The sequence below is a fragment of the Nuphar pumila genome, chromosome 3 (genome assembly GCF_984573655.1).
Source record: "Nuphar pumila chromosome 3, dmNupPumi1.hap1.1, whole genome shotgun sequence".
Classification (NCBI taxonomy): domain Eukaryota; kingdom Viridiplantae; phylum Streptophyta; class Magnoliopsida; order Nymphaeales; family Nymphaeaceae; genus Nuphar; species Nuphar pumila.
Window position 1 is genome coordinate 4,121,538 of NC_143251.1, and position 18,570 is coordinate 4,140,107.

At 37.4% G+C, this 18,570-nt stretch overlaps 1 protein-coding gene across 1 annotated transcript; it reads right to left on the reverse strand.

The window, feature by feature from the left end:
• Nucleotides 1-859: 859 nt before the first annotated feature.
• LOC149841685 (rop guanine nucleotide exchange factor 1-like) lies at nt 860-17,380 on the reverse strand. Its single transcript, XM_089998501.1, has 6 exons — nt 17,174-17,380; nt 2,785-2,911; nt 2,368-2,522; nt 2,223-2,312; nt 1,820-2,113; nt 860-916 (listed from the first exon to the last, which is right to left on the reverse strand). The coding sequence occupies exons 1-6, from the start codon at nt 17,378-17,380 to the stop codon at nt 860-862; spliced, it is 930 nt and encodes a 309-aa protein (XP_089854627.1).
• Nucleotides 17,381-18,570: the final 1,190 nt, after the last annotated feature.

Consider the following 18,570-nt stretch of genomic DNA (forward strand, 5'->3'; position numbering starts at 1 on the left):
CACACTATGCAGACAATGAACTTAGATTTTTACTGTTAAAGCATTTTAACAGAAAATGCAACTATAACTCAATGTTCCAAAATTCATAACTATCATCTCTCACTATTGCTTCAATTATTATCAGTTGATGTCTAGCTCTAACTATTCAGACAACACATGTCTATCATATGCACTATTTTTTATGTAGTATCAGCATGCTGCTAAAACTTCATAGTTCACACTATTTCAGACATTCATGGCTATCATATGTACTCCATGTAGCATCATGATTTACTAAAGCCTACAAATTAAGCTCATGTAACAATGTCTCAACTCTCAAAATCATGCTAATATGGTGTGATCATCATCAAAATATAATGCAGTTGATTAAAGATGAAAAGAAAATATAAAAACCATAGGCGATATTCTAATAGTAAGAGTTTGGAATATAGTACACCATAAACTTACTTCTTCTTCTCTAGCTATCCTTGAAACAGAACCAACGAAAAGTTTTGCAAAAGTTCCAACATCAGCAAGATCTAATTGAGGAAATGCATGGCTTTAGGTAATTAACTCAGCAGAACATGGATAAAAAAGAATAACTAAAATGACAATTACTAAATTTACTCTTCTAAAAAGTAGAACAAGATGAGTACGTAACACACACACACGCATGCACACAGACTGACCTATACTCAACAGGTAGGTGACTTTGAAACAAGAAGTGAGATACAATAGATTCATGCTTTCTCACTAATAATGCACTCCTCTGTTGAGAAAAATTTCTATCTTGATATAATGCTATTTGAGGTTCTCTCTTGCCCTTGTCCAGGCCTTAAACGCTCTGTCTCAACACCATACCTCAATATTCTGAAACATTCTAATCTTTCCTCCAGATATAAAGCATAGGTACGAACCCATGCAGAACAATCCCAAGCTGAGAAAGAAAAAGAAAATAAAAGTGGAAAACCACAAATTTATGCCAATTATGTATTCCTATACAGGTGAATAGTGGATATAAATATTACTTCACTAACCAATAGGACTTGAATCATCCTTGAAATTGGACATTTGGAGAATGTATGCCTTTTGTGAAAAATTTAGCAGTTCTTCCCTGAAAGTAGGGTCACCATCTCTTAGCATCCTATGGATAACTATTAATGTTTTCAATGCAACCACAAAATGCCACCAATTGTCACCAGAACAGGAAAACATATTAAAAGATGCATCTCATCAACCATAAGTTTGACAAAACAAGGGCTCAGAACAAAATGCCATCTCAAATTGTGTCTATCATCTGAAAATAAAAAAAGTCCAGTTCCAAAAGCAAACCTGAAACATCTCAAAAAACACTATCATCCTCTCTTAAACTAACAAATCAAGACCTCTAGAACATAAGTTGTCAATGGACACATTATATGTCATCTAATCAACTTCTCATATGACCAGCCAAAAGGTTTAGAATTGTTTAAAGGCGAAAGCAAAGAAACTCTAGACTTAAACATCTTCAAATATCTTAGCAACAGGGGAGTAAGGGGCATACTCACTTTTAGTGTGAGTATAGCAGCACGGCCTATTTATGCAAAATGATCCAGACAAAATAGGCAAAAGGATACACAAAATATAGATGCACAAAGTCTTGTTTTGAAGTATAGAATTACATTGAGCAAGAACAAAGTCATCACAACAAGAAAATACCATCTCAGGATTAGCCCAGTGAATCCTACACACAATTTGCCACAAAGGAACACTTATTTTATATACAGGTAAATAAAAATTATTTAAGGGCACAAGCAAGCGAAGCATTTAGCACAACCAACTGAAAAGAGATAAAACTTACCTTTGGCAAGCTCTCAAAGTAGACAACAGGTATCTCCATTTCTGCTAGTACGCTGCTATTTATAGCCAATGAAGCCTTTAGAATTTGAGTCAAGCAATTTTTTGAGTGTTGCAACTTCTTTCTTGCATCAGCAGACAACCCACTGGGCGAGACTTGTGGACATGGAAGGCACCAGTTTTCCTCTTGCCATTGGTAAGACCTCCTTTTGGAACAACAAGAATCACCACCATCATCAATCGGTATCTCGCGATCAACGTACCAAAACTCTGTTTCTCGGAAACTATCGAGTATTCCCTACAAACCATCAATTGTCATATCCAGTCATTTCCAATTCCACATATATTGAATTCAAGCAGGAATTAATCACTAAAACCTTACGCAGAGCATCACTCTAGAATCTTACGAGTAACATCGCATCAAGCTTCCTAAGTGCAGGCAGGTTATCATCACCTGAATTCACCACACACAAAATGAAATCCTCAATGATCCAATGCTGCTTATTTGGACAAGATCAAGAACAAAACACAGAACCATGAATGTGTAAAAACCTCTAAAGTCTTGCCACCAGGAAACTTCTGCAACACAGGGATAAGCTCGACAATGGAGTCGCTAACACATAGTAACCAATCCTTCTCGTGGCGCCACAACGCCTTCTTCTGCAATGGCAATGGCTCCAGCCTCCACAGCTCCCCAAACACCGTTGCTATTAGCGCATGCATACGGTTTCATCATATCAGTTAACGAAAATCCAGAATATGCAAAATTCTTCTAAATGACAACTACCACAACCTAGGAGCTAAGTTTAAACGGAAAATCAGGGTTTTCAGTGACATAAAAATGCCTGTTCGGCGGTCGAAATGCGACGCTAGAACAAATCTTAGATTGATGACGATCAAACGAAATTGGCACGAAAAAAGGAGAAGAGAAAAAAATGCAAAAGAGTATGTGGGGGTGAAATGACGTACTAGAGAGGTTGGTGATGGCGTTGGAGATGGCGAGGGTCGTACCAACTCCCTTTCCTTCGCTAGACATGTCTTCCCCAAGGAGAAGCTTCGTGAATCGCTCCTTCATCATCTCGAGCTCTGCATTTCCCTGCCAACAACGGACTTCGTCAGAGCAAAAAGAACGAAAAAGCAAGAGTTAGCCAGAAAAGGGACTAGACAATGACATACCGGTCGGATCGATCTCCCTGAGCTTCCCCCCCTCCTCCCCCCACAACCTGCCATCTTTGTTGCCGACGACCGAGAGAGGAGACACCATGGCGGGACTCGGCAGATCGTCATAATCATCGACTCCTTCACTCGGATCGGAGGGGAGGGGATCGTCAAGGGCATCGAGGAAGAGATCGGGAAAGGATTCCTCCTCCTCTAGGGTTTCTGCCAATGACGGTACGGTGGAGGATCTTTCGGACCAAAGGGGAAAACACAGGAGAAAGAAAGGAAGAGGGGAAAAGAAGAAGAGAGGAAGGAGGGGAAGACAAGAGTCGGCCGACGGGGGTCGGCGACGACGTGGCTCTGACCGGTCTGCGGACGAGGAAGAGAAAGGAGAAGAAGAGAAGGCTCGCGCGGGGGGCGGTTGCGTACAGTGAAAGGGGAAAAAGTGCGAAGGGGGTGAAAAAAATTTCGCACGTTTAAATCAAAAATTAACGACGGAACAATTCTATCTCAAAATTCGTCCCTAATCAGCGACAGAGTAGCGACGAAAAAATTCTGTCGCTAATCCATCACGAAGTTGCGACATAGTTTGACACAAAACTTTTTTGTCGCTAATTAGCGACGTATTTTGAGACAGAATGTTTCCATCACTAATTTTGCAGCGAAATTCAATTTTAGCGACGATTACTTTTCTCTAGCTAATTCATCGCTAATTAGCGTTTTTCTTGTAGTGATTTTCTTCAAGTTAATTTGCTCACCTGATGAAAAATACATGTCTATGAACGATAAATTGGAGAGGCTCTTACATAAGTGTCTATAAATAATCTCTTAAGGGATTGATGATGCATTATTTCATGGATGCTGTCATTAGCTTACGGACTGACAAATAGTGTGCCTTGAATTTCAATCAACTAAAGTTCATGGTCCCAAATGCATCACCTCGAAGTCTTTTTTTTTAATGAGCATCCTCTCAGTTGGCAAACAATCTATATATTTAGAGTTCATTAATTGTTCCATTTATTAAGAGTATTAAATGAGGCTTGTATAGGACTGTTTTCCAGTTGACAATATATGAAATTTCAGGATTTGTTTAATTGCATTTTCTTTCTTATTTCTTCAATCACTTCAGTTTTTTTTTTTTTTGAATTTTACCGAGCTTGTGTTTATTTCTGAATTTTTACCTTTATTTTTTACTAGATTGATTGACAGAATTACAACCACAAGAGGCAAATCTTTAACAGACATACGGGAAAAAGTTTAGAATGCAAAAATAAGGCAGACAAATTCCCATGAGAACATGAAACTTTTGTTTTCTTCTTTTTTATTAGCAAAGTGTTGGCAAGATAAATAAATTAAAGTATGTGAAAATGAATAAAATTAATAAAGTGAAACATGAAAAAGATTGTTTCTTTCCCGATAATTAACTGGTAAAAAACATAAACAGTGTGAACAAATCATGAAATTAAAACAAAAATCACGAACTTTTCAAAATATCGCGATACTATGCACATTTTAAATGACCGACAAGAAGTTGCAAAACTATCGCAGTATTTCCCTGTTTAAATCCATGTGGTCAGAATTGTATTTTCGAAACAATTCAAGGAATCGGCCGATTCCGATTTTGAATTGAATCGAGCTGAATCAGCCAAATTTTAACCAACAAATGACACATCACAAAAATATTAAAAATAATTTAAACCGTTATAAAAATAATAAAAAAATAAGCTAAATCAGCTTGGTTTCCATCGAGTTTTGGACGATACGATACGAATCAGCCGACTCAAGTCGGTTGGCAACGATTCTGACAACATTGGTTTAAATTATGTTGGTCGAAGTGCCCTTGGGCATAGGCATGAATGGGAATTTTATTATCTAAAGAAACCAATCCTTGGAAATGATGAGAATATGCTATAAACGATGGTCCTCCTGATTGTGTCTTGCATGCAATAGCAAAGAGTATTATTTTCATTTGATAAATTCAATGCTTCGCTTGTTATGTTTGGAAACTAATGCAACGGAGGTGATGTGTAGTGTAACTTGAGAGAGAGAGAGAGAGAGATCCGTATCATGAGGTGCTCATAATTGAGCATATATAGCGATGGTTTGTCTAGAAGGACCACAAAGATGAACTTCCCTTGGATGGAAAGAGCACATGTGAGAGAGCGAGCCTTGGTGTCTTGCTTGCTCGGATCCTGAGCCCTTCCGTAAGCTACCACATATATATATATATATATATATATATATATATATATATATATATATATATATATATATATATATATATATATATATATATATATATTGTCTCCACGTTGCACTGAAGCCCACATTCCATCCCCATCTCTCTCTCTCTCTCTCTCTCTCTCTCTCTCTCTCTCTCTCTCTCTCTCTCTCTCTCTCTCAACACAAGCATTACAAGATACTCAATCCAGTCACTTCATGCTACCCATACGTTCAATGGCGAGGATGTCCCAATGAATGGATACAGTGGCATTCATTCATTGGACCGACTAGATCTAGATCTGCTCTCTCTTGATGTACATGTTTTCTAATTCTCTCTTCGAAACTTGGTGATATAGTCTACCCGGCTCATACTTTTTTGCATCAATTATAGAAAATTTTGTTGTTTTTTGTCATGAGCATGCCAAAAAAAATATGTCTTCAAGAATGTCTTTTGGAAAACTCTTCGGGGGATATGAGTCATCCCAACGAAGCTAACTTCCCAAGCAGTGTCCCAACATTTTCTAGCGTTCCCTTTTAGATAAGTATCGAAGTCTGTCTGCCTATCCTCAGGCACAGGCAGTACATGAAAGGTTGCTCAATCTCTTCAAGCCAACTATTAGCCAGAGTAAGCCTTTCTCAAAAAGGTTGGTAGGTTAAGCTTCAAAAACTTCTCATAGGTTATCTGACCAGGATTATGATTTTCACCGGCTGGTGCGGCCTGCCTCCTTTGGTTTTGAACGTGTGTGCTTAATGTCGAAGCCAGATTGGTAAGAGCATTCATGATAAAAGCTTTTTGGGTCTACCAATCATTTGCAGTGTTTTCATTACCATTTTCATATTGTGCCATCTGCAGTTATATCCAAAATATGACTTATAGATCAGCTTATTGTGAAAGACACCTAGCTCATTATTTTTAGGTTCTCAATACACGAGTTTTTTCAAAAGATTTAAATACAAATATCTAAATCAAACAATTTTAATTAAATATTTATTGAGCGTTATCGGGTTGCTGAAAGAGCCATGAACCACAAATTTCTACAACTGGCTCTCACAGCAAAACTATAACACCCCAAAATTTAACCAGAAAATTTTAGCAATTTTGTTTTTTGAAACATAGTGAAAACAATGGTCTTTGTTTAGGTTAAAATTTTAGGCAGGTTACAGGTGTTTGCATCAGACACAACCATTCTATGCTTTAAATAAAACAAATCAATCACCATATAGATAAATAATAAATTATTTATATTGGGTCTTAACAAAATAAAAATAATTAATATTCAAACAATATCCCAGTCATTCAGAAATTTGGAGATCCTGGCACCATTCTCAACATCTCGCAACAACTCCAGCCTTGCTCATTCTTAACCTGTAAATTTTGTAGTATACATGGGTCAAACTTCACAAGTTTTAGTAAGAAACGTAATCCCAGAGCATGTAAACAAAGTGCCAAGCATAAATAAGCATATATCATTCAAATCATACGAAGACAATATCATTATATTCATTCAAGATATGTGTATCATAAATTCATGATATATCACATAACCATGTAGTGAACATATAAGCATCATTTGGAACTCATACAACCTTTATAATCCAGGGCATGCAAAAATTCACAACAATGACATTTACATAATCATAACATAATTAAGTAACAATTACCTTAAACTAAAGTTGTTCAAATAAATATTTTTGTTTCTCTTGACTTCCTGCAGGTACACGTAGTTTGCTTACATTGAGACAGATAAAACAACTCAAGGATTTATTGTAATATGTATTTTAGTACTCCAAATGACTATCTGAATCGGATTCCAAAAAAGGTGGTATAATAACCGCGCCAAAATAAACACGATGCATTCGATTTCTGTAAAAGACAAAGGACTTACTACCTAGGACAAATTTTGTAGTCAGGTTCTCTAACTCCATGAACGAGGGACCAATCGAGCTATTGTTGCTTAAAGCATATAAAAAGAATAGCCCAATAGAGTTTGTACCATATACCCTCTCCAAGATAGCCCGTGACTAAATAGATTATTAATCATTATTAATTTATTACTTTACAAATGTTACCTCAAATGTGCCTATATTATTTAGCACCCAGGTCTCAAAAGCTCAATTACTCCTTTAGGGTAACTTAGCAGGATTGCCCTCATTGTCTGGAGCAACGACCTACACCAATTAGATAGTTTGACTATTTAGTTTAATTCCTTCAATTAACTCATTTAATAGAATATTAATTTAGGTTATCTGTACATGTATATTAAGTTTATAAATTTAGGTACATTTACAACACCTCCCAGTCTTTTTCGACCGTATGCCCAAGCCTTTGCGTGCATTTTGTTTTATAAGTTAAGCACATAAATTATAACAAAAGGGACCTAACATGAATCCAAATGGTTGAATGACACCATCTGAACAGGTCATTATGATGCAGGCCTTATCTTACAAATTCCCAAAGATAATGAATGAAAAGCCATTAAACTTTGTGATAGGAGGACAAATAATAGATGATTATAGGCTCCCATGATAAAAAAATATTTGCACAAACACAGTGAATCATTAACAGGAAGCTATAATGCACTGACTCTCACTAAACTGACGCTTATTTTGCAGATTAGTAATTAAAGGAATCGATGGTTTTTGAAATATAATATATTAGGGTATTATGACCATTGCACTGCAAATCTAATGGAAGATAATTATAAAAAAAGAAAAGAAAAGCAAGTTGAGATTTTATATATTAGATGATAAAACTTACCCTCGTCATTTAAAGGCTGCGTATTCTCTATATGATAGAAAATCTTGAAGATCAACAAGGTCATTTTTTTTGTCATAACAATCAATTGGTTCAGTCACTTTTTAATATTAAATAATACATAAAGAGGCAGGGCTATCATGTCAAACACTACCTTGGTATGATACTCGACCAAACTATATGGAAAGAATATAGAAAACGTTAAATGAAAGTTTTCATGATTCTATTTTGGATCCATATTTTCTTTTGTCACATGCATTCGGGAGCTTATATTTAACGTCAAACTAAAACCTAAAATGTAAGATATATGACAAAATCAATGTTATCAGTATGGTATCGGCCCTGTATCGTTTGGTGAATTGTCTGATACCGATACTCAAGTGAATCGTTCTGAATGCGGCCAATAAATAATTAAAAAATATTATGTGTCAATCAGAACGTGACACATGTTAGTTATTAAAATAATATTAAAAATAATTTTAAGCATTTTTTATATTTATTAAAAAATAACCCATTCAAGAGTGAAGCATAATACGATATCGTATCAACCGATACAGGCCGATAAGCACAGATACTGACAACATTTACTCCCAGTGTCTAAGGCCCTAGGCAACGTTTACATGTCATCTAAAAGTTCTCATCCTCTATTATTTCATGGCTACTAATGAGTACACCCAGTTTCCACCTTGCAGCAATAAACGCACCCATGAGTGTTGAACCATGGTCATCTCATGTCAGGTGACAAATCACGGTCACCCCTGACCAAGAAGATGGAGCTAGCACTCGTGGGCAATTTATTTATCAAGAGTTTTTTGGTAACAAAAAGATCAGTAGATGCTTCAACAGCCATGATCTAAGGTGCATATGATATTATGACTCTCCTTGGAGCATTTCATTATTTCTCTTCTGGGGCAAAAGGCATGTTTTAGGTTGCAGAAAGCGTATGATGAGTTCACTTGTGTTGCCCTTTTATTTATTTATTTATTTATTTATTTCCTAATGATGAGGAACTCTCACCGAGAACCGGGCCACTTAATGGACCCACCTCCATCCATCGAGGCAAACTCCCGGTGGGGCCCACAACCACCCTGTCTTATGTGTCCCATCTTCTAAAGCTACGGACTCACCCGTGAACTTGTGGGGTTTGATCTGGTATCTTCATCTCAACGCCTTAACAACCACCCAGCTTATCATGCAGAGTTTACTTGTATTCTCTTACTTGGTTGCTATATTTGCAACAGTTTAAAATGAGAAAATAAAGCCAGCAATTTTCCAGTGAGAAATTGAATGCCCCATTTTTCTTGTGCTTTATGGGAAAAAATATTGCCAATAAAATGGATTAAAAACAGAAAATTAATTTTAGAAAAATAAAGATTCAGAAAAAAAAAAAACAAGTTCTGCTGATATTTACGCTTTGGCCAGGAAAAATATAACACCCGTATTTGTCGCACTATTTGTTGCACCAGTTCGTTCAGTCATGAATCAGTTCAACGAAAATTGAAGAAAAGTTGGGATCTGACTTAAACCGAGCTCAATAAGATCATAATGCACTTTTCCATTAAAAAAGAAAAAAAGAACAGAATGTACTGGAACACCTCAGTGCATATTAGCCTGGCTGGGTAGGATTCAGATCTAACTCACACCCAGACCTGATATGGGTGTTTAAGACCTCTGTGGCTCTGTCTGGGTACAACAAGAGTCCAACTTGTTTTATATGCAAATACAAACTAAATAGTAATAGCTCATAAAAGGGATGGTCTTATTGATATCCGCTTACAGTGGATCTGGTTAGATCCAGAATGAGGTCCAAGTAAGCTTCTTGGTTGAGCCATGACCACCTTAATAATCCCCTTCTTTCTTTAGATATATTCAATGCAGTACCACCATTGCACTACAATCTAGCCCACAAGGGTTCCAAACACCTGCTAGGTTGGTTGGCTTAAGACTTTCAAGCTGAAGGACATCAAGAAGTCGATACCCCGGGTGCACATCCCTTGCCACATGATTGAAGCAAGTATGCTCTCGTGGGTGAGGGTGGCAGCCTCACGGTTTTACTTTGTTGGGCATGCCGATCACACCTGAGTAGGTGTTTCCAGTGTAGCAGGTCTCACGATCCCACATTGGTTTCCACGTGTAATAAGAAAAAAAGAGTCCACTACTATCTAAATATCCATGAAACAACTTGTTTCATGCCTTTTCCTACCAAAGGGGCTCTCTTTCATAGCAAATAGTGTTGGCGTATTCACAAAACCAAAATGCAAATACATATCGATAGATGCCATGATGCGGTGTGTGGGTGCTCAGCATTCTCCTCAGCCTAGCGATGCCCACGATGAGCCTAAGCCTTCAAGTCGATGGTGTTCAGGACCCTGAACCCAAATGAGAATTATGAGGATATGGACAATAGGCTAAGTTTCTGGCTTCACTAATCACACATCCAAGCCCACTATTTATAATAGAAGATAGGGGGTAGTTACAGAATGTGAACTTTTCACATTCATGTAACCTCTACCTAACTAACTCTCATTAAGACCCCACTAACAGTCCACTAACCCTCTCATTAGTGTCAAACCGGGTCACACAATGGGTTGGACTCAAACTCGAAATATTCAACATTCTCTCACTTGACCCATTGACACTAAAAGGGTACTAAATTGAGGTTTTATATCGTTATATCGACTTAATTCTTCATGTGGGTTTGCATGTTATCTTGTATCACACGAATAAATCATATGAGTCATGGAGATGAACACCTCTTTATGAAATGTCATATTTTCATATACTACAATACAATTCATTTTCAGTGCTTTAGCATGTTAAGATTATTTTTATAAATAGGTTGGTCTCTAACTCATTCTATTGGTCCTTTAATATTATTATTTTGTTATTCTCTCTAACCAAATGAGAGATCCTTTATGCAAAATCAATAATACACAAATTCATAGAGAATCAATTCATTTTTCATAAATGTGATCACATAATGTATTGTCATACATCAAAAGGAATAAAAAAAAGACCCATCCCCTTTACATGTTGGGAATACAAATCTGGTGCTAGCCCTTTAGTAAGGGGATCCACAATCATTTTCTTCGTACTAATTGTATCAATACATTCGAGATGATTCCCAGTCCTTATTTCTTTAACAACAAAGTATTTTAACTTCATGTGTCGACAAGAGGCTCTTGTTGTTATTTGAAAAATACACGACTGCTTTATTATCACAAAAGATCTTTCGTGGTCTCTCAATAGAGTCTACAATCCCAAGACCCATAATGAAGTTTCTTATCTAAATGGCCTGAGACGAAGTCTCGTATAGAGCAATAAATTTTTCTTTCATGGTATGAGCAGGAGTTGTAGACTGCTTTTCACTTCTCTATGAGATGACACTACCTGCTAGTAGAAAGATGTATCCAGTAGTGAACTTTCTACTGATGAGGCATCATCTTAAGTCTGCATTAGAGTATCCAATGACCTCTAGGTGGTCAACTTTTCTGTAAGTCAACATGTAGTCCTTCATTCCTTATAAATAGCGCATGACCTTCTTTGTTGTCTTTCAGTGTGCAATGCCTGAATTTGACTGATATCTACCAAGCATTCCCACAACAAATGCTATATCAGGTCGTGTGCAGGTCTGCGAGTACTGCAAACTCCCAACCGCTGAAGCATATGAAACATTTATCATCTAAGCTTTTTCATTATCATCCTGAGGACAATCCTTTAGGCTCAATTTATTCTCTTTCACTATGGGTGCCGAACTAGAAGAACAATTATTCATCCCATATCTTTTAAGAACCTTAAAGATATAGGATTTCTGAGAGAGACTAAGGACACCCTTAGTTCTATCATGATGGATCTCGATTCCAAGGATATATGTGTTGTCACCCATGTCCTTTATATTGAAATGAGAAGAAAAAAAATCTTTAGTGTCATATAGTAGACCCAAATTATTAGTTGCTAGAAGAATGTCATTAACATATAAAACCAAAATTATGAACTTACTCTCACTAGCCTTAATGTAAATGCACTGATCAACAATGTTTTCAGTGAATCCAAAGTTCATAATTACCTAATTAAACTTTTTATACAACTAGCGAGAGGCTTGTTTAAGTCCATAAATTGAGATGGACAATAAAACCTAAAGACCTTTGATCTTTCTAGATAACCAATGAAAAATTCACCTGTCATCCTAGGATCAAAGGTTTTTATATATAGATTATACAATTTAGCTTTTGTTGGACATTCCTATATGTGCATATATAACAAAAAAGGTTTTCTACCAGTCCATAACTCTTAAAGAGTCTTTTGAACAACCTTCATGGGAACTTTATTCAAAATATGCACTGATGTCTTAAAAGCTTCACCCATAAGGTCAAGAGATGGTTTGAGTGATTTAACATCGCTTGAACCATTTCTTTAAACGTACGATTTCTTCATTCAGCTACATCATTCTGGTAAGCACTACCAGGCATGGTATACTAAGGTACAATGTCTTTCTCTTTTAGAAACTATGTTAATGGCTTTTTTTTTGTCTCATCTCAGTGAAACAACCATAATATTCACCACCTCTATCAGACCTGACAACTTTAATAACTTCATTGATTTATTTTTCTACTTCTTTTTTAAAGTCCTTAAAAACCTAAAAGACTTCTGATTTTTTAAATAATAAGTAAAGATGCATATACCATAAATAATCATCTATAAAGGTGACAAAATACTTTTCACTTGTATGACACGGTGAAAATGGGTTGCAAACATCTGTATGCATTTTCTCCAACTTTTTATTGTTGCATTTGACATCTTTCTTATATGTGTTAGACTGCTTAGCCTTTATGCAGTCAACGCATGGCTTTATATCCGTGAAATCAAGGGATCCAAGGATTCCTTCTTTCACAAGTCTTTGGACTCTCTCTTTCAAGATGTGTCATAACCTTCGATGTCAAAGCAAATATGATTGATCTTCCTTTAGGCCACGTTTATTGTCAATCATTGTGTTCGCAATGGAGTGAGATTCTCGAATTTGGAATTTGGTTTTTAACCGATACAAACTATCACACATGTATACAAAACTTACATTCACAAAACTTTTCATAATAACAAGCTTGAAATTTTTAAATTTAAAAATAAAACCAAAACTTATTAAGTTTCAAAATTGAAATTAGGTTCTGACTATAGGATGAAATATAAAATGTATCAACCAAATCCAAAATGAATCATGAATCCAACACAACTCTGCAGGTTCCAACGTTCTTGACATGCAAACACATCTTATTTCCTGAGAAGAGGCTTCTTTCATACTCTGTTGGTTCTCTTTTGTTCATAAATGCCTGCAAAGAGTTGACAATGTACACCGTGGCACCAGAATCAATTCACCAACTATGCAATAGAATATGAATCAAATTATACTCATGAGAAACGAATGACTTATTACCTTTATTTTTGAGTCATTTCTTATGCTTCAAGTAGTCCACCTTCTTATGTCCCTTCTTCTTGCAGAAGAAACACTTTATACAAGAGTCTCCTTGCTAAGATTTGACTTTCGCCTGAGAGTTTGAAATCTCCCTAGAGGCTTTCTTCTTATTCTTCTTTTTAAAGAAACTTTTTTTTGGCCCCAACCTTTGTTTTTCCTTATGAGAGGCTATATGTGCACTCGACACCCTCTCACCCTTCAGTCTTTCCTCTTCTTCAACACACTTGGATAAGAGGTCATTAAAAGACTACTCATCGTTACGTGTCTTATAGGAGATTTTGAAGGGTCTATATTCAGTAGGCAATGAGGTTAAAATTAGATGGACCAAGAAAGAATCAGAAATAGTGAACTTCATGCCATTCAATTGAGATGCAATATTCCTCATTTCCAAAATATGTTGTCGGATGTGACTATCACCAGTATGTTTCATAGATACTAGTTTGAATATCAATATACTGGCCCTTGCCTTATTAGAACTGACAAATTGAGCCTCAATGACTCTTAAAAATTCTTTCACTATCCTGCAGTGAGGAATGGCGTCTGAAATATTCTTAGTCACTTGAGATTGCAAATGCAATAGGCTAAGTCTTTTTTAGCACTATCACTTCTCAGAGACAACCTTTTGTTCGGTTGTGTTGTGCTATTTGAGAGCAGGAGGTTCATCAGTCCAAAGGGCCAAATCAAGGTCCATCACTACAAGAAAAATGCTAATTAGCGACGAAAATTTGTGACAAATTTTTTCCATCGTAAATTTGCGACAGATTAGCAAGAGAAAACTATATGTCGCTAACATTCGAAATATTTGCAAAATTAGCAACGAAAATATCTTCCTCGCTAAATTTGTCGCTAATTAGCGATGAATTAGTGACAACATTTTTTTATCACCAAAACACTACAAAAAAATGCTAATTAGCGACGGAATTAGCGAGATAATTTTTCTGTCGCTAATCTATTGCTAATTAGTGACGGATTATTGATGAAAAAATTCTCTCGCTAATTCTGTCGCTAATTTTCGATTTAAATCGTCCCACCTGAGGCATGAAATCCCCCCCCCCCCCCCGTTCGAAATTTAAACCGACTGAGATTTAAACTGTTCCACTTACCGGACCAGAGGGCCTCCTTGACTTCTCGAACGAGGACGACTTCGTGGTGGAGGAACGCGAGGAAGAATAGGAGTCGGAGTCGCCCGCCGGCGCTGGAGGACGAGGCCGGCCCGACCTCTCCGGTCTGGTAAGTGATTTTTTTTTAGCATGGTTTTCCGTTTTCATCCTAACGATTTTGTTGGGGGTTATGGTTTCAGGTCAACAAACAAGCATTGCGGGCGTCGCAGAAGACCCCACAATGGCAGGCTGGGCCAAAAAAGCAGAAAACTAGGTCGGGAGGGCGCTGGAGAGTGCACCAAAGAATGTGTCGAAGAACGTGCCAGTTCTATGTAAAAGACCATGTCGGAGAACGCACTGGCAAGGAGAATGCATCAGAGTACGCACTGGCAGAGAGAACACATCGAAGAACGTGCCAGTTTTGTGCAAAAGACTATGCCGAAGAACACGCCGGTTCTGTGCAAAAGAATGTGCCAGAGACCACGTCGGTTCTGTGCAAAAAAATTTGCTCCCTGCTAGAGAACGCGCCGGCAGGGAGCAATTTTTTTTTAATTTTTTTTTTTAAATTTAGCGACAGATATTATCTATCGCTAATTTAAAATAGTGAAGGACTCATGACGGATCATGTTCGTCACTAATCCATTGCAAATTAGCGATGAAAGTAGCAACAAATAAGTTTTGTCGCTACTTAGCGTCGAAAATTCTGCGATGAAATCTATCCGTCTCTAATCCGATGTTAATCCGTTGCTAAACTGTTTAGCGACGGATTTAGGTCGTCGCTAATCCACAGGTTTCTTGTAGTGCATGTAATCGAGAGTGAACAACATTATTTTTTTTCAATCTGAAAAATTAGATTCGTCTAATAGAGGAATATTATTAGAACCATCGATAAGGAAAGAACCTAATACAACAAAGAACAAAAGAAAACACATTATTATTTCTTAGACGAGACTCGAGATGAAAAGGTAAAAACTAAGACCCTTTATTATTCACCTTTTCTAAGACAAGCATAATTAGGTCATTATCATTCCACTTTGGTGAAAACAACAATACTTATAGTTGCTTCGTCTTCTCAATTCACAAGGAATTGATTTCAGTTGGTAAAACTAGTGGATCATGTAATCAGTGACAATTCAGCACTATACTTTTTATGGGCTGTAATACACATCTACTATTACACCCTGTGTAAATTTAGAACACAATGACCTACCTTTAGATAGAATCATTGTTTCATAAAGTCGCACATAATCATAATATCAAATCTTAATATTGTTTAAAGAATCCTCAATCAATACAACTAAGATCACTTTGGTGATTGCATGAGTCAGTCAATCAAGATCTTTTACCGAAATCATATCCGTATTATGGGGAATGTTGATGCACACATATTAATGCATGTATATTCATGATGAAATATGCATTATATTATCAAAATACAAGTTCATGCTTTAACATATATGCATAAACTATTTTTTTATCATAACACATTAAAAAATATCATGAATTTAATCATAAGCATGCTTAAAAACTTTATGTATAACTTAAATAATATAAAATACATGTATTAGACATGCATAAGTCATGCTTGCTTAATAATAAACACTTATAAAGCATGAAAAATGACAAAAACATACTCAAATGGGTAAAACTCAGGGTCCTCAAGCTGGAACCAGTCTAAAAACACCTTAAATCGGTCTGAAATGTTCCCGAACCGGTCATCTAAGGGTCTGAACCAATTCTTGACCTAATAAATCGGTGCAAAAGATAAACAAAAGCTCATAAAACTCTATAACCGAATGAGAAAATCTCTGTATTTTCATGAATTTATGAAAACAGAGTCTCTACATCTCAGAACCGGTGAAAAACTAAAAGGAACTGATCAAAAATAACTCTGAACCAGTCCAGGAAAGGGCTGTATCGGTCACTCATCCTATTCGGGTATAAACAATATGTAGTCCTGGTTTTGGATATGATCTGATCTGATCTAGATCTAGATCCAGTTATAATGGATCCTGGGTCAGATACCCTTGGTTCAAATCCAATCTAGATCCAGATCCATAATCTCTAGGTCCCGAATTGGATCCAATGATCCAAAATCCGATCCAGACCCAGATTTGGTCCAAAACAAAACTCGGGTCAGATCCAAAAACCGTACCCAGTCTAAGCCCATATCTAGTTGGGTTTGGATCTTGACCTGATTTAACTGGATTATAACAGATCTGGTCTATACCCAGATCGGGTTGAAACCAGATCGAGAACTCGTACATCTGGATCAGATCAAACCCGAAATCCAAATGGGTTCAGTTCTGATCCAACCTGATGTTTGAATCAGACCCAGACCCTAAACCATAATGGATCCAGGTCTAGTCCGAACCCTCACAATATATCCAGTTCGTCTGGCAGATCGGGTCTCGACGCAAATCTAAATCAGACCCAGACCCAAAATCTTAATGGATCCAGGTCCGAGCTTGGGTCAGGACTGACCCGATATACCGGCAGACCTGATCCACCCAAAATGGGTTTGAATCGGGCCTACCACCGAGTCAGAATACCCGATCTAGCCCGGGTTACCAAAACAAAGCTGATAAAATGAAAGGGTGCATTTGGTTTCTGATAAACTGATTCAGTTTCTCAGAAACCAAAAGGGAAAAAAACCTTTGCCTTTCTCAAATGCTGCAAATTTGTCGGTGAAGATGCCAGTGAAACGACGATGCCTGACGATGAAAGCCATTTTCTGCTCTCCGGTGATGACAATTTGGGGTTTTGGCCAGCACGGTGGTCCGACGAGGGCTTAATGTAGCTAGTAGTGCCGGTGAGGCCACCATCTTTCTTCAGCCCCCTCACCTCTCCGACAAAAACCATCGGTAGGTAAAGGGTTGTTGATTCCTGATTTTTTTATATATATGGATATGTCGTCGATGGCGACATCTGCCACTAGGGTTGGCTGTCACCACTTACGACTGATCGATCGATCACTGTCGCCAATGAGGTCGGGACTGGATCCCCAATGCTGACGACCATGTCGATTGGTATCTTTTGGTTTCTGAGTGAAACTGAAAGAGTCTTCGAACACCAGGCAGCCATCGACAAAGAGCTTCTCCCGGTTCTCCTTCCTTCTCGGCGAAAGCCATTTCTGCAAGCGTAAACCAAACACTCTCGACGCACCCACATGCACAGCAAAATGCATGATGGGTGGACCCATAACCCAATGTTAGCATATTTGCAAAATCAAAATCGGAATGCAAATATGTACCGATAGACGGTACATGATGCTAGGTGCGGGTGCTCGACGTTCTCCTCAACCTATCGATGCCCATGATAAGCCCAGGATGTTGAGCAAGATCCTGAACCCAAATGAGAATTACAAAGATATGGGTAATAGGCTAAGTTTCTGGCATCACTCATCACACAACCAAACCCACTATTTATAATAGAAGATAGGGGGTGGTTACATAATGTGAACTTTTCACATTCACGTAACCTCCACCCTACTAACTCTCATTAAGACCCCACTAACCCTCTTATTAGTGTCAAACCGGGTCACACCATAGGTTGAATCCAAACCCGAAATGTCCAACAAATAGAGCCTCTTTCCTAGCCAAAAAGTTTAAAACAAATGTCTATCAGAAATATGTGGTGGGACTCCACATAATATAAATAAAAGAAAGCAGCTTTTCTGTCAAAATGGGTTCATACCTCTCTCAATGGAGAAGCACTTTTCCTTTAAAGTGGCTCTTTTAAAGGAAATAAACTTCCTTTGGGTGGGAGTGTAACAAAGGCACCTACTTGTATTGATGACTAGAAGAGCTAGAGCATGACATCAACCATATGCAAACTCCCTTTCTCTCTTCTTCATTTTTGTCGTTTCTCTTTCTTGGGACAAAGTCCCAAGAAACTCAGTTTCTCTTGAGTGGAAATTACCATCTGTCTACATGGTGGTCGACTTTCCTAACTAAAGAAGACTCACCATGTTTGGGAGAAACACATTTTTCAGGATCAATTTTCCCTATTGGAGAGTTTTGGGTTGTAGGAAAAGTGACTGATTGTTCTCA

What these genes read in the sequence shown, in the direction of transcription:
- LOC149841685 (XM_089998501.1), bottom strand. Translation starts at nt 17,380, where the DNA reads ATGGTTTTTGTCGGAGAGGTGAGGGGGCTGAAGAAAGATGGTGGCCTC. An exon ending in AGCTTGATGCGATGTTACTC is followed by an intron (nt 2,114 to 2,222) that starts GTAAGATTCTAG and finishes GATGGTTTGTAG; the next exon opens with GGAATACTCGATAGTTTCCG. An exon ending in ACTTTGAGAGCTTGCCAAAG is followed by an intron (nt 917 to 1,819) that starts GTAAGTTTTATC and finishes TTTCTTTCTCAG; the next exon opens with CTTGGGATTGTTCTGCATGG.